This window comes from Gymnodraco acuticeps, unplaced genomic scaffold, assembly GCF_902827175.1.
Source record: "Gymnodraco acuticeps unplaced genomic scaffold, fGymAcu1.1, whole genome shotgun sequence".
NCBI classification, from domain to species: domain Eukaryota; kingdom Metazoa; phylum Chordata; class Actinopteri; order Perciformes; family Bathydraconidae; genus Gymnodraco; species Gymnodraco acuticeps.
This window is the reverse complement of record NW_022992216.1, coordinates 1,681,252-1,703,376: the sequence shown is the minus strand read 5'-3', so window position 1 is coordinate 1,703,376 and position 22,125 is coordinate 1,681,252. Positions and strand designations below refer to the sequence as shown.

Here is a 22,125-nt window from a genome sequence, read left to right as displayed (position 1 = left end):
CCTTCCCTTGCTTCCTCCATTTCTCTAGGGAGAGCTCATCACTCCAACAGAAGGAGGAAGAGAAGGAGGAGAGAAAACGGTGGCTTGTTCAGTGTGAGTCCGACCCCACAGCGATCTATCGCCTCCCACAGCTGTCGAAAGCCCTGCAAGAACGCAGAAGCCAGTTAGTGGAGGACCAACGCCTGGTCCTCTCACACAGCTGCTTAACTCTGGAACCAGCGGTGTGTTTATGTGTGTCTGTGCTTTCCTGTCTTTACAAATACCACTTGCCCAGTATCTCTTGTCAGCTAATAATCCACACCCCATGGATTTGCAGCCTAGTTTCTCTCCTTATTAAGACTACTGCAGAGATAATAACCGCTCATGATGTGTCTGAATAATTTGATACTTTAATTAATTCCAAGAGAGTTAAATAGAGCCTTTTCTAAGCTGGCAGGGATTTAGTAGCTAGTTCAATAGAGTGGTGCAGTGATGATGTATTTTTGTAGCCCGACCCGGGAGTGAGCAACTCAAGGACTCTCTCAACTAAAAGCCAATAGGATTTTGCCATTGAATTTTGGAATATTGTGGAAAACAAGATATGTGGTAAACACACGTTTATGATACGTACATTCTTGTTCAGCAGTATAGTCTCCTCCACTTTATGAATTTTGAATCATTAATGCAATTGGCAGAAGTAAAGAGCTAACGTTATGCTATAAACGGTTGCATGGCTTCGCGTCACCACTGCTAAGCTAAATGTGGCTAATGTCCAGGGGCGGCGGGTACTGTAGGCTAGGGAAGGCTAAGCCTTCCCAAATATTTGTGTCACTGCATCCTGGTAAAATTTAAATATAATGTATAATGTTTGTGTCTTTGACATTTGCGCTGCTATGCAGCCACCTGTGCCCTGTACGAAGCCAGTTCAACAGACCCTGGATATGTTTGAGTTATCTTAACTAACCCTAACAAACGAGATCTCGGTAAGCGGTCCTACAATGCTGGTTATCAACTCGGTAAATCAAGCCAGGGTTTCTGTCTCCAGCTGAGAGCGCGTTCACGTGAAAGGGGCGGGGTTAGCAACATTTGACCAATCACAAACAGGGACAAGTGTATTGACAGCGCAGCGTCATACTTCATTAATGAAAAGTAAACTAATATTAGACAAATATGAACTTTAACCATCCATGACTTAAACATATATTCCAGGATACAAGCCACATAGTTGCACCTGCAAGGAGAATACAGAACAACTGTTTAAAAAATAACTACAGAGTGTTTGAAAGCGTACAACAGTTTTATGATATCACTGCCCCATCGACACTAGTGGATCTGACTTTAATTACATTTGACTCGAATGTTTCGTCAACGTAATGACACTGTAAGTGTTGCACGGCCAGATACGGCTCGAGAAGCTGACTCAAATAAGGAAATATTGTGATATTATATGATCGATGATCTGATTGAATGTGATATGAATGATAAGTGCGACACGTCGGAGTCTTCTCTGCATACGGCAGTTTAAACTGTATTTCCTTTATCCTGTAATATGACTTGATAGATTTAAACTCCGCACACTGAGCTCTGATCGGTCAGCAGGCGGTGCTTTCAATGAGTTGATCTATTTTCTATAGACGCCGGAGGCAGGCAGCATCAGGTAAAAAAAAAGTTATTTAGCCTTCCCAAACCTGAGCCTCACGCGCCGCCTATGCTAATGTCGCGTCACTTGTTAGCATCTGCCGTGTTTATACAGTAACATGTTGAGGCTTAGAACGAGAGGCGTATTATAATTATATATTTAACATTTTTTAAATTAAAACCACCTGCTTAGAAATCATAAGTTGGAAAGGCAGAACAATTCAAAAGATATCTTGAAATATTGCAAAAAAGGTTTTTAATGCAATCATTCAATGATTTTCCAGTGGAGAATTTCTACGTTTGGATGAAAACCTAGCTACTAAGTGAGAGAGTGATGAAGTTAAATCATTGGTTTGCCGGTAAGTGCAAATAAGGGGCTCCTATCAAATAGTCAAAAAAACTGTTCCTTTGTCTTTTCCAAACCACTTTTCCTTGACCTTGATGAAAAACATAATGATTTTCAGAAAAAGATGTGAAGCACAAATCATTAGGAAATAGGGAAAGATAACTGCAGTACTGAAATATTCCAAATGCACTCACACTAGGTATGATTGCTGGTGTTATTGCCAGGGTTTGCTCTTCAGCTTATGTCAACCACAGATCTTATTTTAGGCATCTAACCAAAAACATGTTAAAAGACACATTGACTTTGAGACAAAGGAACCGTAAGTGGTTAAATGGTAACTAATTTCCTGCAGCACTTTACGGCCTTAAGCGTGTTGGATGTTTAAAACAGGGTCTTTAGGTTAAAAGACACTTTTCGCTACATGCTATGCCAAATTGGTCAAATGTTAATCTGACTGCTCTGTAACGGGAGGGTCACAGCTCGTTCTGCCGGGGGACCTTCAGGTAGCATGACCTGTTCTGACACCGCCATCCCCCTTTTCTGCCAGTGTCTCCTTCGCTCAACTCAGCCATGCTCCCTGGGCAGAGGGAGAGCGGAGACGGTGAAAAAACAGAAGGAGAGGGCAAGAGAGAGACAAGGGGGGCAGAGAGAGTAAACACACACACACACACACACACACACACACACACACACACACACACACACACACACACACACACACACACACACACACACACACCACACACACACACACACACACACACACACACACACACACACACACACACACACACAGGTATTAGTAGGTGACAGAGATAGTTGGTGTTGGTGTGTGTTGCGTGTAGATTTGACCAGGATAAAAATACCACCACATTGTTTTTTAAAATGCACCTAAACTTCCACCCAAATAATGTCTCCTCTTTTCCATTCCTACTATAAAGATGCTTCAAAAAAAGTGTGGATTCTTCTCAAACCAACCGTTCCGATTGAGAGATTATACCCTTACAGTTATATGCATGTCTGATTGATGTCCTCTCAGAAAATGACTGAGACTTGTTTTTCTTCTTGTCTTCTCATGGCTCAGGAGGGTGAAATCTGGCCTAAAACGCCAGCGCAGTTCAACATTATCTTCAAACCCGAAGAGGCCAAGCTGTACCAACAAACCATATATTGTCATGTCACAGGTCAGTGCCTAGCTAGAAAACACAACAACCATTTGGGTAGCATAGCATAATATTGCATGTACACATCTTAACTAAGATGCATGAACATTTTGGTCTTGAGAAACATGTCTCAATATTTTTGGGATTGATTGTCATGGCGTATGGTAGTACAGACTTGTGTTTGCCTTAGGACGAGATGTCATTTCTTGATTCCCGACTGATCCATAATCCTTGTTATAAGGTAAAACTTTAAATGTGTCCAGTATGTTGTTTCTTAATACAAGATACCTGCTAGGCTAATTACATTCCTATCTTATCCTAAGATGTGGGCTACCTTTAGTTTGATGCTTATTAGCAAATGTTAAAATACAGACATGCTAAACTTGGTGAACATTGTTAAAAATGTACCTGCTAAATATCAGCATGTAATGCTGATATTTAGCTTAAAGCCCCATTCTCCCTAAATACAGCCTCAGAGAGCTTCTAGCATGACTATGAAGCTGTAAACCTCATTTAAAATCTGTTCACTTTTGTAACTATGCTAACTACTAAAAATATGTTCTATGGACAGCATTTACCTCTAAAGCAAGGGCACTGATCAGAACATGTAAAGTTACTGGTTAGCTAAACCAGCAGCATAAAGTGCAATATGAAATCAGAACATTACATGTAATCCTTTGCCTACTATGTACAGACATTCTAATATCATTTCTGTTTGCATTGGTAGTTTCATTTACAATGCAAGCCCATGTATAACATCTATTCAGAATGTCCTTTGCACCACGGTCCAACTGAGCAGTTGGAATGTCAAGTAGCCCAAGAGACCTTCAAAATGCAACTAACAATTTAGACAACATTATGGAGACCATACACTAGGTCAAGTGCCAAAAACTATCAAATAATTGGGGCTTTGTTCAGTCTCAAACTAATTACACAACAAATATAAGGTGTTGTCACGAACGGGCATTCAGAACCATTTTACGGCAAGATATAAAACACACCCCATCTCAAATGAATCTAGATACAGATACAATTTTAAAAGATAATACATGTATTGTTGAATTTTGGTAAGGGAGGAATTTGGGATAAAATGACTAGCTGCAGGTTAAAGCTAAGAATATGTAAGGCTTACATTTAAAACACTTCTTAAGAGACACTTAACAAAAACTTGGCTTTGTTCTTGAGCCGAACCTTCTCCGAGTATAACTATTTTGTTTGTTCTTCCACAACTTGGAAGTTGTTTTGACAACTTTAAGCAGACTTTACACTCCTGCTATAAATCAATAGCGTTGGCTTTCTCATAAAATATTTTCCTCCCCTCAGTGGGTTGGTGCAGACACAGGTTAGACACACAAGTCTGGGTAGCAAGCCGTGTCTGTCTGTGTAGTTATTGTCAGGGAAGAACTGCCCCTCCCAAACAGCCAAAACTCTCTCTTTGTATGTTCTCTTTTGCTGTAGTGTATGACATCTACTCTTATCATCACAAATGAACCTTTAAATCTGCCTGATTGGTTTCACTCTCCGATCACTTATTGCTACATGAACTCATTTTCATATTCGACAATGCAGTCATGAGGCTCCAATATATTAATCTCATCCCAGCTGTAGTAAAAGGTTGTTGGGAAATTTGCATGTGGCCATCACGAGTGTCTCTGCAGCCGGAGGCCAGATTTACATGAATTTCCATGTTTTCTGAGGCAGGCAACGACCTGACCAGCTAAGGTCAATGACAGCCGGTCTGGAGACTACCATTCCCCGATTCCTCATTTTGCAAGAAGCTTTAGAAGCTTATTCAGCAGAACTGCAGGATATAACTGTTTTGCCCTTAAGTAAATTCACAGAGAGTGAAAGAGAAAAGTAGAATAGAAAGAAACTGATGTAAAGTGAATGTTTATCAAGGATTTAGACATTTTGTGTTTGGAACAACCCTTTTTTTAACCCTTTATATTTCAACCGACAAATACGTATCACATTCAAATACATGAAAACTGACAAACAGGCTGACGACCCATACAGCCTTTCCTTTTTCTCGTATGCAGTCAATTTTTCCCAGCGTTGTTCATGAATCTCTGCTTTAGTCTTTTCTGTTCTCCTGACCCTCGTTTTATCTGTCTTTACCTGTGTTGTCAATTTGTTCCTGTCTGTCACTGCTCTTATAGGTCGTGAAGCTCGGCTGCCTCTCACAATAAAGGCACAGGGCTTGGGACCTAACCTCCAACTCACTTATAACCGGATGGATATGAAAAACGTAGACATTGGTGGCAAAGACTGTTATGAAGTAAGAAAGGTTAAGCCGAAGTGAACAGTCTAGCCTTTAAAACAAGTATTACTGTGTAACAACTTGTGTGTGTGGTATATCCTGCCTACCTTTTTTAAGTAAGTCTTTTTGTTTAGTCAAACTCAAGATAACTTACAATTATCAAATCATTTGGATTTTTAATCAGAGACAGGCCAAGCTATATGGATTATATAGTGAGTGAATGCCAGTTAAATATATTACAATACAATGCAATAGTAACAAAATGGATATGGAGCAAGACTGTTATGAGGTTATTGGTATAATAGAATATTTTTACATTATAAGGTGTCCATGTTACTTTGTCCCATTAGGAACAATATAGCATATATAAATCGTTTGCTCCGTCAAGTGCCTTGACAACAAAACTGAAGTTTGTATTGTTAGCCATTTGCATGACATTACATAATGTATTTTTGTAAATATCACCAATGTTCTTAAATTCACATTTTGTGTTGACATCATACTCGTTCTGTGCCTCTTCTTATAAATAAGACAAAACTGTTAAAAGTCTAAAGTAATTTAACTGTTAAAATGTCCAACATAAAACCAACAGATATACTTGACAAATGTTTTTCTAGTATACATAAGTGTAAGTAAAATAGTTTCCATCAGCACATCATTTATTTAAATCAAAACTGAACTTGAAAAGATATTACAAAAAAGAACATACATTTACTGCAAGCTCTTTCCTTGATTATTTAGGGTGGGCCTAGTACAACAAAAGTATTGTAATGAGTGGATCCTTCTTTCCAGGTGGAGATGTACAACAAAGGGCTGATTGATGCCCCTTTCAGGATGTCAAACCCCGACACCACATTCGGCCGCTGTTTCTCCTTCAGTCCTGAGGAAGGTGTTGTTTCCTCTGGGGCCTGGCAGATTGTGCAAGTCACCTTTCAGAGCTGCATCTTGGGAACTTTCTCTGAGGACTTGCTGCTAACTGTCACAGGACAGCCTCAACCACTTACCGTGACCTTCAGGTGAAGCCAGCGAACAATTCAGATTCATCCAAGACAAATTAAAACCTTAAAAGTAGTGGCAGTGTTGATAATGAAATTATGAAGTTTTCTCATGGTTCATGATTTGAGTTTTTAGAGACGGTTCAAATGACATGGAGAGATGCTTTCACAATGACACACGTTGTACCTTAGAAACATTGTTTCATGTCTTTTAAGGACATTATTCAAACATACATCTTCATTGGTAATATTGAGTTGAAATCAAATAATTAAAGGGGCACATTTAAATTACTGCATCTCTCTTAAAATTCATGAATTTACTAAATAATATTCCTTTAATATTAGCCAAACAATAACCAGTGTAATAATATATGTTATAATCTGAATAAAACAAAGCAAATACAGGCATAAAGAATTCAATAAATAAGAAAAAAGAGAACATTTGTATGAAATGTTGGTAGTGGAGTTCTGGTATTGCTGGTATTAATGTTGACCATCTTTTAGCAAACAGTTTTCCACTGTTTTCATTTGTAATCTTGCTGTTTATTCATTTGTTTCCATGATATAAACATTTGTAACCTCCTTTGCATAATGGCTCATGTTTTTATCTTCTTTTTTCAGGGGTTGTGTCGTTGCTCCGGCACTCGACTTCAACGTTTCTGAGATCAATTTTGGAGACGTAGCATTTGGTGAGTGACATCGTCCTGGGCTTATTCAATTTCAGTTGCTACAAAATATATATTATACTCCAGACGATCACATTCTCTACTTCATCCTTGTTTGGTTTTTTGATGTCCCCCTTTGTTCTATCCTTGTCATCCATATCTTTGTTCAGGTTTCCCTCAAACATTGGCTTTTACCCTCTACAACACCTCCTTTGTGCCTTTGAACTTTGCCCTGCGTGTCCTGGGGGACGGGACAGGGTCTCCGAGTGTTACTAGTCTCAAACAGGCGTATGAGGTGTCAAGGATCAATTGGGAATGCGGTGCTGATAGAGGCCTTCGTGCACAGCCTGTAGAGTTCACCGTCATGCCTGCTGCAGGCTCTATGCGTAGCCTGTCTGATGTCACTATTAAGGTATAGTAAGTCATTGAATAGAGTGGGAACCCATTTGAAATTGTTACATTTTGGAGACTCCAGGAAACCCCTCAAAAGAAAAAGTGTTTTGCATCAACCCTCAATACATTTTTTTTTTACATTTGTTTTTCTCCTGGAACAAAATAAATGTTGTGAGTTTTTAAGGTGGGTGTATTTAGTTATATTTGCATAGAGTCACGTTAGCTGGTTTCCCCCCTGCTGTGTCGCTGGTTCACTTACATTTGCTGTTTTGAGGGCTGAACGGCCTTTCAATGTGAAGTAGGACCAAATGCAGTGCACAATGAGTAACCGGATGGTGCAGCTTGCCAGACTTTAAAAGTACTGATTGTGTGTGTTATATGTATACAGGTGACGCTGTGCTCCAACACAGTGAAGACATACAGGCTGGCGCTGGTAGTGGATGTGGAGGGTGTCGGGGAGGAGATCGGGACTCTGCCTATCTACGCCAGGTCAGACACATTTACACATGTCAACACACTTTTTGACATGTGTACTCCAAACTTGCACAAAGTTAATTTATCAGATTGTATCATATATTTTCAGAGACAGCCAAAAAATTAAAAAATACAATCCACAACAAAGAAAAAACTGTAGAATTAGGAATAGAGTAAGGATAATTAGTTATTATCTATTTGTGCATTTGTTTCTATTCAACACATAGTCTAACAACGTGCATGCACATGGTATCAGTGCATGGTTTACTTTCATTTATAAACCATCATTTATTTTATTTTGTTCTATTTCATATTATTTTATCTTATTCTATTTTATTTTATCTAACTCTTGTTTCATATTATTCCTTTCATTTATTTTATTCATATGTTTTTGTCTTCTGCCATAACACTGTTCGATAGTTTTATTTGTAGAAGATGAATGAATATAAAGGATGACCTAGTAATATGGACACAATGAGTGTTAACGTGTTCCAACTGTGTTGCAAATTGCCATCACACAGAAGAGGTTCATGTTGCTTGTTTAAAAACACTCCGACTTCCCTCTTTCTTCAAATAAAGTGCCTTTATTCTGATGTGTTCTGGTTGTCCCTAACACTTTGACAAGCTGTGAATGAGGTCCATTGAGCTTCCATACAGGTGTCGGCAAATCAGTGGAGTATGTGTTCAATATTCAGAGCTTAATTTGCATAATAATACATTTGAATGTCACCTGCACCATCATTCAGGAGTGGAGCGATGGTAATCTGACTTCCTCTCGGCAATCACCGTCATTGTACATTTATGAATCATTTCTAATTAATAGCAGCAGTTGTGTCACGTTGTGATTCATAAATAAACCTGAAATCGTTCCCTCAATTCACCTTTCTTTATCTATTTCTCTTTGCTAATAGGTGTTGTGTTCCTGATATTGTGGTGGAGACTCCAGTGTTGGACTTTGAAAGGTGTTTCCTCGATCACCCGTATGAGCAGCGGGTGCGGCTGACTAACAGCAGCCCTCTGCTGGCCTGCTACGGCATGCTCGACCAGGTTAAGTCATTTGTTGCAGATGAACATTATTTGTATGTTTATTAGGGTCCTAGTGGAAAAATATCAAGCACCAAGCCTGTCAAGGTTCTTTATAACAATGGCTAATTTCCAGATGAATACAGCAACATGTATATGTGGTAGATGTGAGCTATATGATTACAAAATAAATCCTTCATTCATCCGTCTCTCCACAAGAAAGCACATAATTGTCAATCCCAACATTTTGAATTATTTCCTTTTAATGCCATTACCACTGAACTTTACAATACCATTTTTTAGATGAAATATAATTACAATTATATTTATGGTTAGACAATTCAGATCCTGACTTATTAGCACTATGAAACCGTATTGAAACGTTTTGGTAAAATGGGAAAACATTGAAATTACCATTTTACTAAAATGACGTTTTACTCCAGTTAGTGTAGAAATGACAAGTTACAAGTCCTGCATTCAAAATGTTACTTAAGTAAAAGTAAAAAAAAAGTAGTCCCATCAAAGGTCCTAGTACCAAAATAAAAAGTACTCATTATACATAATGGCCATTTTTGGAATAATAAATATACTATTAATAGGTTCTAACTAATGATCCATTATAAGAACTTCATTTTAATTCTGCAGCTGGTTAAAAGTAGAGATCACTTTAATGACTTTTTATAATGCCAGGTATCTAATCCATAATAAAATGCCATAATTCATATTATATATATTTTGTTTTTTTATTATCTGAACCTGCAATGTTGGGTTTGTATGCCTGAATTAAAAACATATTTCCATGTGTCACCTTTATCAGGAATATGAGGAAAGTCCGTCATTGCTTTTTGGCAGTGATACACCGAGAGGACTGATTCTTCCTCGTACTTCAGAAGAGCTTCCTGTGGTTCTGCTGGCTAAGGCGGTTGGAAGGCAGCAGCACACTCTACGCATTGCTGTGTTTGGCAGCAGCCAGCCGTCCCTGGTCAGTGGAATGCTGTGTGTGTGTGCATTTGTGTGTGTGTGTGCTTCTAAGTGTTAACATCTATACTGTCAGTGGTTGATAGGGTTGCCAACTTCCAGAAATGGAGAAACGGGACACATGCATGTGTCCCCCGCGCGCGTGCGTGCGAATATTTTCGGGTTTCTGGCGGATTTAGTTACTTTTTTTTGTTACTTTATTTCGGTTTTAGGGTTAGGTTAGGGTTATGTTATTTAATTATTTTGGGGGAGCCAGCCCCTAGGGTTCGAAAATGTTTTTGGGGGTCAAACCCCCCAAAACCCTCAAAATGCATAGAAAACTATGCATACCTATAACACAATACAAACACAATGGTCTTACATCTGCATTAGGCTACTACATCACATTGTACATCAGCATGTTCAAATCGGATAGGTGGGCACTAGGGACATCTGGGCACCTCGATGTACAATTGGCTATTTTGTCAAATGTTAAAAAATAAATATTTGAAAAATGGTATTAAGTAATGCAAAGTATACATGATGTGAACATGCACGGTACATCATTATTAGACTTAATGTTATCCTTCAACCAACCATTTTCCCAGCAATCAGCTGACTGACTCTCTCACACACACACACGCCACACAAACAATGATGCCGCGCCCGCGGCCCACCGGAGAAAATCTCACACACACACACACACACACACACACGTGCGAGCATTGTGCCTGCCCTGTCAACTGAGCGGTCCTAGCGCCCTTTGCATACAGCACACAAACACACAGGCACGCAGCCAGACACACTGCATTGCGCGCAAACAGAAACATTTTTATTTTTTTTCCCTTTACACGGGAGTCCGGGACAAACAAAGTCCCGTACGGGACACGCCCCTTTTGGCTCAAATACGGGGCGTCCCGGCTAATACGAGACGGTTGGCATCCCTAGTGGTTGAATATGCGTACGATATATGCGTACGCGAAGCCCTTGGGGTAAAAACAGCAATATATCTTCCTGAATTAGAATTACATTTTTATCAGCAAGTGTTTGCAATGTCTACATTCGAGTTGCTACATCAATTTAACTTAATGTACGGCTCAGAGATAATGCCCAGTCTCCTCCTACCTACCTAGTGAGCTAACTAATAGTTTTTTTCATTTGTGTTCTTATAAAAAATGTAATTACTGCGCTAGCTGTCACAGGAAAACAAAGGTCTGTGAGAGACCGCAAAAGTATATAATAAGTTCTGTTCTCTAACCCACCTCTGTTCCGTTCTGTTCCAGGAGGTGGTCTTGTTCTGTGTTGGTCAGGGACCAAAAGTTCATGTTGAGACCCCGAAGCTGGACTTTGGCCGAATCCCTGTTCTGACTGACATAACTCGAGTTCTGCACCTTTCAAACGAGTCACCTATTCCAGCCCACTTCACTGCTCGCATGGTAAACACACACCAACACAGTCACTCATAAGCCTATTAGGCAATCAATTACTAGTGGTAATATGTTGCAGTCTAGAAGCATACAATAATTGAATAATGACATTAGTGGTGGATTTAATGCTGTTCGACCCTCCAGCATCTAGATTACCTGTGCAAACCTTCTGTCAGTCTTGCCATGCTCTTAACTTGTGTTTAAATTAATTTTCAGTCTAATTCGATATGTGATTAATAAGTTAATAGGTCCAGTGCTTTGTTTGCTCTTGAATTAATTAGTTGCCAGTTCAATTTAAGTCCTACCACAGGAGAATCAGTGATTTTCCTCAGAGCCAGTCAAATGGTGACATTTTGTCAATTCAGACATGAATGAATTAGGGGGGCTTGATTTGTTGATTAGGGAATCTCAACGATCCTCGACTTGAACTGTCTTGCTGTTTTCTGGTGTTTGTAGTATTTCATGCACAATGTATACATTTAATATTCAATACTATATCCAAAGTTAAACTGACACTTCAACTTTTATCTCTTACTCTTCAAATAACAATCTTTTTTCATTACTTTACCTAAACTGACACTTCAATGTCTTTGGTCCTTTACTTTTTAATAGAGACACATCAACGGCTTTGTATTTTGTCCCTTAATGTTACCTTATCGAGACTCTCATGCTTGAAGAATAACGTTCTGCTTATTTTTATGCATCATGCTTACTCAGTAATCTTAATCCCCTGAGATCTACATCCTATCAGTGCCTTCTGAAAGCCTTTCTCTCGCTTTGCATCGCCTTATCACTTTTCAATCCACTTGTGACTGGAGCTATGACTCAATACTTCCTGCAGTGGTGTGACCCTGGCCTCTCCTTTGAGGCAGTGTTGAGGGAAAGAGTTTCCCCCCTGCACTCTCAAGCATCAATCGATGCAGATTCTCCTTGAATTACATTAAATCTCGCTCGATAGGCTGGCGTTGAGCCACACAAATGGACCTGATGACTGAAGATTGCGGGGATATCTGCTGAAGGATATCCACACTTGCCTGTCATCTGAATGACCACAACATTACCCCTGATACACCTTCACTTTTATTGATTATTTCATACAGTGCAGGTCAAAGATATCCAAGCTTAGTTTAGCATAAAAAACGTCTAACCTCATGTACTACTGTACATAACTTTCTTCTATGGTCTTTTTGCCTTTTCTGTTGTCAAATCCGGCCCCGGGGTGATATTTACTGGCCTTTTGAGTATAATGTTAAAGGTCCCATGTCATGCTTTTCCGGTTATTACCCGTCCCCTTGTGTGTTATGTAGCTTTTTCTGCATGTAAACAGACTGCAGAGTCACAAACCCTCAAAGTACACCCTGTAGCGAGTAAAACTCTAACACAGAAAATACCTGTCTATTGGCGCGTTCACACCGGAGTACTTTTCCCACAATAGTTCATCAGAACTCAGATATATTTGCGTTCACACCAAAAAGCCCCCTGAACTAAATTAGTTCATCAGAACCATTTTTACCCCCTTTTCAGTCCCTGCTAGAGAGCAGGGACTTTCGTGCGAGAAAAAGGTTCGCATTTCTGATTGGCTGGGCGGATTGCAAACCACGCCCCGTAAATCTCTGAAAAAGTTTTAGAAACCGCCATTGTATTTGCTCGCATTAAAAGCTCTGCGCAACGCACCAACGAAGAGATTACTTTTGTGAAAGCAGTTATGGCAACACGAAATAAATCAGCGGAGCGGTGGAGTGATGATGATGTGTCGGTGCTTCTGGAGATTTACTCGGACGACGCGATCCAGAGACTTCTACTGAAGGCAGTTTCCAACGCGAAAAATGTACGACTGTATTTCAGTAAAGTTAGCGGCCATGGGAATCGTCCACAGCGCTAAGTCATGCCGGGACAAAATAAAGAAACTGAAGCAGGACTACAAAAAAATAAAAGACCACAACAACAAGAGTGGTAACGGTCGGAAGACCAGCAAGTGGTAAAAGAGAACCTACATGGCGATTAAACAGATCCTGTATCTTGCTTATTTCTCCTCTGACACTTTATCTTTACAGTGAGGATATATAATATAGGTGTGTTAACTGCTGAGCCTATTTACTGTGCATACGACACACCTGGCACAGTTTGTTATTATATTAGGGGCGTTCACAACAAGTTATTTTCCCACAATAGTTCATGAAAACTCTTTTAGTTCTGATGAACTAAAGCAGATCGCGTTCACACCGCAATGAGTTCCTGGGGGTGGATTAGGCAAATGAAGCCCCTGACGTCACTTCTTCTTCTTCTGCTTTGAGTTTACTGGCAGGCCGCAAACAACTTCACGGCGAGTACAGTAGGTGGCGGTATGAACTTTAAAGTTGCAATCCGCCAAAAAACCGAGAGAAGAAGAAGAAAAACTTCCGCTGCATATGATGCGTCTGTTTACCTTCCGACCTCAGACATGATGGAGTTACATTACATTGCATTTAGCTGACGCTTTTATCCAAAGCGACTTACAATAAGTGCGTTCGACCAACAAAATACAAACTTGAAGAAAACAGAATCATATAAGTACATCAGGTTTCATAGAGCAAAAACATTTCAAGTGCTACTCAACTGGCTTTAGATAAGCCAGTCCTTTATTATTATTATTGTTAATAGTTCTATTGCTCGAAGTGGAGTCGAAAGAGATGAGTTTTCAGTCTGCGCCGGAAGGTGTGTAAGCTATCTGCTGTCCTGATGTCAATGGGGAGCTCATTCCACCATTTTGGAGCCAGGATAGCAAACCCACGTGTTTTTGCTGATGGGAACTTGGGTCCCCTTCGCAGCGAGGGTGCAGCGAGCCGTTTGGTTGATGCAGAGCGGAGTGCACGTGCTGGGGTGTACGGTTTAACCATGTCCTGGATATAGGAAGGGCCAGATCCATTCGCAGCATGGTACGCAAGTACCATTGTCTTGAAGTGGATTCTAGCAGTTACCGGAAGCCAGTGAAGGGAGCGGAGGAGCGGCGTGGTGTGGGAGAATTTAGGAAGGTTGAAGACCAGACGAGCTGCTGCATTCTGGATGAGCTGCAGAGGTCGGATGGCACATGCAGGTAGACCAAGTTTCTGCCTAACAGATACTGTAGCGGTTTTGAGATTTAAAATCACAATTTCAGTCAGATCAACTACAGAGCATTTATACAGAGTAGACACACACTGAAACAGAGAAGTCTAAAAACAGAATGTTACTCACACAATTCTAGAAGTCACCAGTTGTTATCCTGTTAAAATCGAGTTGCACACTGGCAGGTCAGTCACCAGAGTTGACTGAAGTTGTAGTTTTGGTGCTCGTGTTATACAGCTTTGTAACTGAGTTATTTAAAATTACAATAGTGCAGACACACCTTAGTTAGTGCAAAGATAAAAATGTCAGTATCAAAACAGTGTGGCAAAATAATAACAAACTGTGCCAGGTGTGTCGTATGCACAGTAAATAGGCTCAGCAGTTAACACACCTTTATTATATATCCTCCTGAGAGCAACTGCATTCGTCTGCCATGAACCCTACAGAAACCTACATGTTAGTTTTGGCCCATAGTGGACTCCATTTTGTGTTCTGTAAAATGGAGGAAATAAAAAGTTAGCAAATCCCCATGTCCTCCTCAGAGGACATTCATAAAAACATTTAGTTTTAGCTCAAATAATTATTACACTGCTCTGAAACTCACTACACTAACTCCTAAGATGTTCCCTTACTATAATTAATTAAAATAAAATATAACTCACAACACTGGTAATCACTTACATGTGATGTATAGGATGCTACACAGGTCACTAAAGATAAAGTGTCAGAGGAGAAATAAGCAAGATACAGGATCTGTTTAATCGCTATGTAGGTTTTTTTTTTAGGTCTTTTATTTATCAGCAGCAGATCAATAAGTGTCAGTAGTATCAAAACAATATAATAACAGTGGCAATATATATATAATAACAATAATAGGTAGGCTCAGCAGAAGACACACCTTAGTCCCAGAACGCCTCGTTGGAGATTTCTCTTTTTCCATTTTTTACTTCTTGGGTATAGTGACGTATTTGGGTATAGTTAAGTAACACACACACACACTCAATCTTTTCTCAGCTGCAGCTCCGCCGATTTCTCAGCCTGAGACGGCGGGACGCGGCGAGGCTGCGGGTGTGTGTGTGTGCTCGGGCTGGGTTTCGCTGTGTCTCACAGGGGGGGGGGGGGGCAGGAGCTCCAACAAGCCGTTTAGGACAGAGAGAGAATAAACATACTATACAGAGATGCTGTATGAGAAACAAATGTGAGTTTGGAAAATTGAACAATATAAATCTATTCTAGTAGACCTCAACAATGGAATTATGATCAGTAGAAATGACCATGACATGAGACCTTTAAAAAGTAATCTACTTTTTTTTTTTAATATTTTGTTTTGGGCCAGAGTGCCTTTATTCCAGAGTGGGTGTTAAATGAGAGATAGAGGGGAAGACATTGCCTGAAAACTTTGGCGGGCTCGGGTTTAATTCAAACCCACTAGCTACTGTAGTGACAACTCCTGTCATTTATTGCATCTCTGCTTGAATGATTAGATCATTTCACGTTTTACCTACATTAAATCAAATGAAATGATGTTGATGGTTAAATCAGCTTCACATGTAGGCCTACTGAGTTCTGAACTTGCCATTTAGATCTATAAAGGCCTTGGGGCTATGTTGTTAATTAAACACAATATATGCACTCCACTATGCTGTTGTAGTATTAACTGTATCTGAAGCTCTTAATATGATTGCTCATATTTCAAGCCATCTTTTTCCCGGCCCCTTGCTTTGGATGATTTTCATCAACCAGCCCCCATTCCAAACTAATTGAATAGCCCTGATTTAGATGTTCTTTAGTAATTTTTTATATGAACCTATTAAGATTCATGTTACAAAATATTGACTTTTGGTACTTTATGATATTTTTTGAATAGGAGACCTAGCATCCATGTTCACTTCAGCAGCAATGTGGGGTTTATGTTGGTACATGTGCAGCACCGATTTGAATTTCAAGACCTCCTGACTTGCTGCATTCAAAAGCAATCAATGCTAATCAAGCTGTGGGATGCAGCAGGTTTGATGTGATTATTGAGATTCCAGTCGTCTTGCTACTCTCTCCGGGGAATCAACCCCTTGCTTTTTCTCCTCCTCTGACTCTACCCACCCCCTTACAGCGATCACCCCTCGTATCGACCCGCACCAAGTCCGCTTTCACCCGCACCTCTAGCCGATTATACAAACGCTGAGAAAGTGATCTACGACTCCTAAAGTCAAGCGGTGCCTGCCCCAGTGAGGCATCCTTCCTCAGCTTGCTTTTTTCCGGCCTCCTATAAGGAAGTATATTTCACAGAGACGTCAAACAAAATCTTCATATTTTATTTGTCCAATACGATTTTGATACAGCTTCTGCTTCAGGCAACAACAATGTCAATTGCAGTGTTTGAGCAAAGACATTCTTCCCCATCGATGAACAATCTAGCGTGTTGGCTTATCGGCAGTGAAAACGCCCAAGCTCCACTGCACCTTCGAGAAAGCTCAACATCCCATTTATAAGTTTATGTTCCAGCCATCCATCAACAGATTTGCTGTAGAGGACATCGATTGTGATCCCGATCACAGATATATGCACAGTACAGAGAGAAAAGTGTAGGGCTTTGTTGAAGGACTGGAGATGAACATTAGATTTACATCTGTTTTCTCTTTCCGTTGGACTTTGTTCAACTAATCTCAATCGAATCATCCACAGAGCTGGGAAATAGAATGAATATTGTGTTTTTTTGCAGCACTTCCTTTTATATGCATACTGTATGTAGGCTACTGTATAGGAGAGTGTATATGGGAGACATTTTAATATATCCACTGTTCGTATTTGTATATTTTAGAAACACATTTGACCACTCCTACACTGCTTCTATACAACTGATATATGGTATATCACACTGTACTAGGGATGTAACGATACCAAAAACTCACGGTACGATATTTATCGCGATATTTTTTTTTAAACATTTTATCTTGCCATTTTCTTTTTTTTTTTACTTGAAAAAATAAATCAGATTTTTACAGCATTTTAGTAGGATAGTAGTATTTTAAAGTGTCAACAATATAATAATCAGACCCTGCAATACAATAAATCAAGTTTCATTTTAGTTTTTCAAGTAACTCAACTCTAACTCACTAATTCACTCACTCAGCATCATCAAGGTTATCTTTTAGGAATATGAGCATGTCCACATTTCCAGGTAGAAGCTGGGATGTTTGGGCGTTTACAATAGCCCCTGCTGTGGAAACAACTCTCTTGCTTGGTACTGATGTTGCTGGGACAGAGAGATATGCTTTGGCCATGGGTGACAGCAGTGGGTCAAACTGTGCATTGTCTCTCCACCACTTCAAAAAGAATACAGTTGTTGCCAAGAAGGTGAGGCTTATTGACAAGGCGAGATATAAATATACTGTTGGTACTTGTCAATGTCTCTAGGTATGTACATGTAGCCCTGTAAATATGATGTCCTTTTGTGTTATCTGTTGTTTTATGTTCATGTTGTAACCTACTTGCTGCCATGTTGGACAGGTCTCCCTTGAAAAAGAGATCAATGATCTCAATGTGACCACCTGGTTACGACGGTATTGAGGCATTTATTTATCGCGATATTCGATATATCGTTACATCCCTACACTGTACCCATTTTCATAATTATAGTATATTTCATCTTACTTATGTCAAGCATACTACTTGTACCCCTAGGATCTTAGGCTTCTCCGAAATAGTTATGTGATTATGCAGCTTCATGATATACACATCTATCTGTCCAGGTCCATATATGCCTCAATGGCATGTGCAGCACCATAAAGGGGAATGTGCTCCTCCCACTAGGGAGACATTTTCCTGCATCATGTTTCAATCATATACTGTACGGATGCCACAAGAGGAAAAACAAAGACTAGTGTTCCATTCCTAAGTCTGATATAAATTCAATTCAATTCAAGTTTATTTATATAGCCCAATATCACAAATCATATTTGTCTCAGAGGGCTTCACAAATCAACAAACACAATTGGCAATGTAAAACAATGTAAAAACAACAAACTGATCTTACAAGATCAATGTGAAAATACCAATTTAAAAGGAACATAACACAATGACACAAATACAGTTAAAGTACAATAATTAAAATTCCATAAAACGAAGGGTCCATGAGGATGTATAAAAGGGGGTTTAAAACCAGTTTTAACTGTACGCTGTACTAAAGAGGAAAGTCTTTAAATTGTTTTCCTCTTGTGTTTATGACTCAAGAACAGCGGAAATACAATTTTGTCAGGATATTCTTTCTAAATTCCTTAATTCTTTTATTTAGGTTTGGTAAAAAAAAGGTATCGCACAATCTTTCTAAGTACTAAAAGCAATTACCTTTTCTTTTAGGTTGGTTAAATGTTCTCACTCTAAACCCAAAGTACACAATAGCCCATTAGTTTATTGTTTATGCGTCAAGATGAATAATAATTAATTAATTAAAATGGCTCTACTCAAGTCCACCAAAAGGGAAATTGTATGAAATATCATGGCAAATAAAGGGAAATGTTTAAAATTAAAAATAAAATACATAAAAAGGAGTAACACCATCTCTTAAAGTGAGGAACCTCACAAATGGGGTAATGGTGCATTTTAGCCTCTTAAATAACTATTACAACAAGAAACAGAAAAACACTTGCTAAAACTTTTTTTTCAGTTGTTTTTAAGTCATAAACACAGAAGAACAAAACTATTGAGACCCAAACATTTTTACAACAATGGATGACCAGAGTTTATTTGAATCTTACTTGCCTTTCAGGGCATTCATAGTCATGAACATTACGAAGCTGTAACCAATACTATACCACTACAGATGCAGAGGGCAGGCATCCTGTCCCAGCAAACTTTACACTTTGTTTGTGTTTGTGTGTCCTCAGTGGGATAGAGGGTCCTTTGGGCGAGTTGAGCCCAGTGAGGGGGAAGTGCCACCAGAGAGCCAGCTTGAGCTGAGAGTTGTGGCACACCTGAAGGACACGCAGGACTTCAAGGCCACGCTGGAAATATCCATCCGGGACAGTCAAACACACACTGTCCATCTCTCGGCCACAGGCACTGGCACCACAATTGTCAGTGACAAGACTTTTGCACCTGCCCTTGACCTAGGCGCATACTTCAGGTAGAATGAAAGAGGTCATATGCATTAACATAAGGGATAATGTGCAGCAAGTTGGACATAAATGAGAAAATAAGCTCAACAGGGCTAGCAGGATCCCGACGAGCAGCTCGCAGCACCATTATCCCACTTATAACTTGGCTACTTGCTAAATAAATCAATCATTTAACTCACAGTATAGATCAAATAAACCTCCTATTGGTTCAGCTTATAGAAAATAGTCTGTTCTGCTGCGTGGCCGTACTGATTAAGGTTTTCTGCCCAGTAACTGTCAAAATCTGTTCTTACTTTATTTCCCAAGTCTTTAACAATCCCCCCCAGTCCATAACATCTTCCCTTTAGTTTGTACTTCCTGTCTGTCTTCTTCTGCTAATTTCTCTGTCCTCAAGCTCTCTGTCCTCCACATCTTTTATTCTCTTGCGCCGCTTTCTTGTTCTCTTTTGTTTTACTTTACTTAGGACCGTTTAGCCGTCATGAATCCAGTGTCTTGCTCTTGACAAATATAAACAATAATATTGAAAAAGCATTCCATGGTGTCAGGCCACACCCGTCATGAATTGACCACATTTCTTTTTGCGGATTGGTATGACTGCACATTGATCAGAGTGTCTTTAGCAATAGCCTGTCATAAAAAGATATTGACCAAACAGAATCTAGTTTTCAGCTAAGCTATGTATTCATTTATAATAACCATAATTAGAAATACAAATGTAATAGTGACTCTATGCCTAACCTTGCTCTCTTCTATATGTCCTATAAGCCATGAGTCATGCCAGTACCACTTTAAGCTGACCAACCATGGCAAGCGTGTGCAACGGATGTATTGGCGCTCTGATAACTTCCTGCCCTCTGCAAAAACCCAGAAGGGGGTAAACCCTTCGGACCGGACCGTCCTGCCCCCCATCTCTGCTCCCAGGAAGAAGGACATTCTGGGCCATGGATCTTCGCTCCCGTCTAGCAGGGAGAAGCCGGTGTTCAGCCTCACACCTCTTCGTGCGGAGCTTTTCCCAGGCCACTCCGTTGACATGGTGCTGACGGGATCTTCAGACTCTCCCAAGGTGAGACGGTTTGCCCAAAAGGAGATTAACTCATGCTCTGACTTGTATAAGCACAGCCAGTGTTTGCTTGTTAGATTAGAGCAATTGTTTGTAGTTATAGATGAAGGTCGTCCCTGCCTTCTTTTGGAATTGAAATAAAAATCCTTCTTCTGGTATACAAAGCTCTTAATGGTCTGGCACCCACTTTATCTTTTATCTTTTATTTAAATGTTTTCTTAAATGGAATAACTGTCACTAAATCCAATTTCCCCTAGTATAGGTCAGGTGTTCTGATTCTGACATAACTTATTCTCTATTGTTTCATGTTCCTGTGCCCTAAGGTTCTCTACAACAGGGTTTTTAAATATTCTTAATGTTCCCCAAAATAAAATGGGTGAAGCAGCTTTTATCTACTACCTTCCCAAACTCAGAAATATTCAACTCAGTCAACATTTTTAAACAATAGCTGAAAATGCACCTTTTTTTAAAAATTAACTTAACTTAACCTTAACTTATGTATTCATTTTGTCTTAGGTCTTTCTTAGTTTACCTGACTGCCTTATCCGTGGTTAACTTCTGGATTACTTTATTTTGTAAACCGTCTTGCCTATTTTACCTCCTTGTATTCTATGGAATCAGGTACACATGCTGCATATGTGCCAATAGGTTTTAACATTTGACTTGACTTTAATGTCTTCTTAATTTGTTGAAACACTTGCATATTGTGCATGAAAAGTGCCAATAAAATACATCTTTATTATTAATATAGTTGTGTTCCTCAGCTTGTACGTGAGCGCCTGGTATGCCATGGCATTGTGGGTAACCAGGGCACGAAGGAGCTCATCATGTCTGTAGATGTCACCTGTCGCTTTGTGGCTCCTATGCTCAGCATCTCCTCCAAACAGCTGAAATTCTACATAGAGAAGGTTGGTCAACAATCATTTGTCTTAATTTAGCTAATATATCTTGCAGTAAATGTCCCTACATTATCACATTTTTTATATATTTTTTCAAAAACCAGATGCATTCCTGACGACGTAGCTGAATTGTTAATAGTTCACTAATAATGTAAGCAACCCTGTAAAGGTTATTGAAGGCTGTTTTAATTGTATAAGATGCAATTGTGTAAGTAAGTCTTTCATAAGATTCCTGTTCCGAAAAGATGTTGTTAAATTGTTGGATTAATGATATATGTCTCACAGGTTCCAGGACAGAGTCTTACGCCCCTATTTGAGAAGCTGATCTTAGAGAATGTGTCATCTCTGCCTGTGTGCATGGAGCTCTCTCTGGTAGAGCCCTTCTCCCTGTGTGAGGCCTCTGGAGCCCATATCAGAGCCACCACCAAGGTACACACCTCTCCCTTTCATTTCAATCTTATATCCATTGACCACCTCATCCAAATGTCCTTTGCTATCATAGCTTCTTATATCTCAAAAACAAACTTTTAATTATCAAACTGAATAATTGTAAGGAGACAGGAGGTGTGTAGGTGCCAAGGGAAATCCTCAGATGTATGGCATGGGCTTAGCATAGACATGAGGAAGGATGTGTTCTTTACGGAAAGGTCC

The 22,125-nt window shown here is 39.6% G+C and overlaps 1 protein-coding gene across 1 annotated transcript in view; it reads left to right on the top strand.

The window, feature by feature from the left end:
• hydin (HYDIN axonemal central pair apparatus protein) overlaps positions 1 to 22,125 on the top strand; it is a 183,537-nt gene that overhangs the window by 34,088 nt on the left and 127,324 nt on the right. The window contains 14 exon segments of the mRNA XM_034205940.1: positions 29 to 221; positions 3,048 to 3,147; positions 5,286 to 5,404; positions 6,179 to 6,402; positions 7,003 to 7,070; positions 7,217 to 7,458; positions 7,828 to 7,928; positions 8,825 to 8,960; positions 9,754 to 9,918; positions 11,177 to 11,329; positions 19,285 to 19,523; positions 20,281 to 20,578; positions 21,340 to 21,483; positions 21,760 to 21,903. Coding sequence (XP_034061831.1) covers positions 29 to 221; positions 3,048 to 3,147; positions 5,286 to 5,404; positions 6,179 to 6,402; positions 7,003 to 7,070; positions 7,217 to 7,458; positions 7,828 to 7,928; positions 8,825 to 8,960; positions 9,754 to 9,918; positions 11,177 to 11,329; positions 19,285 to 19,523; positions 20,281 to 20,578; positions 21,340 to 21,483; positions 21,760 to 21,903 — 2,326 coding nt within the window.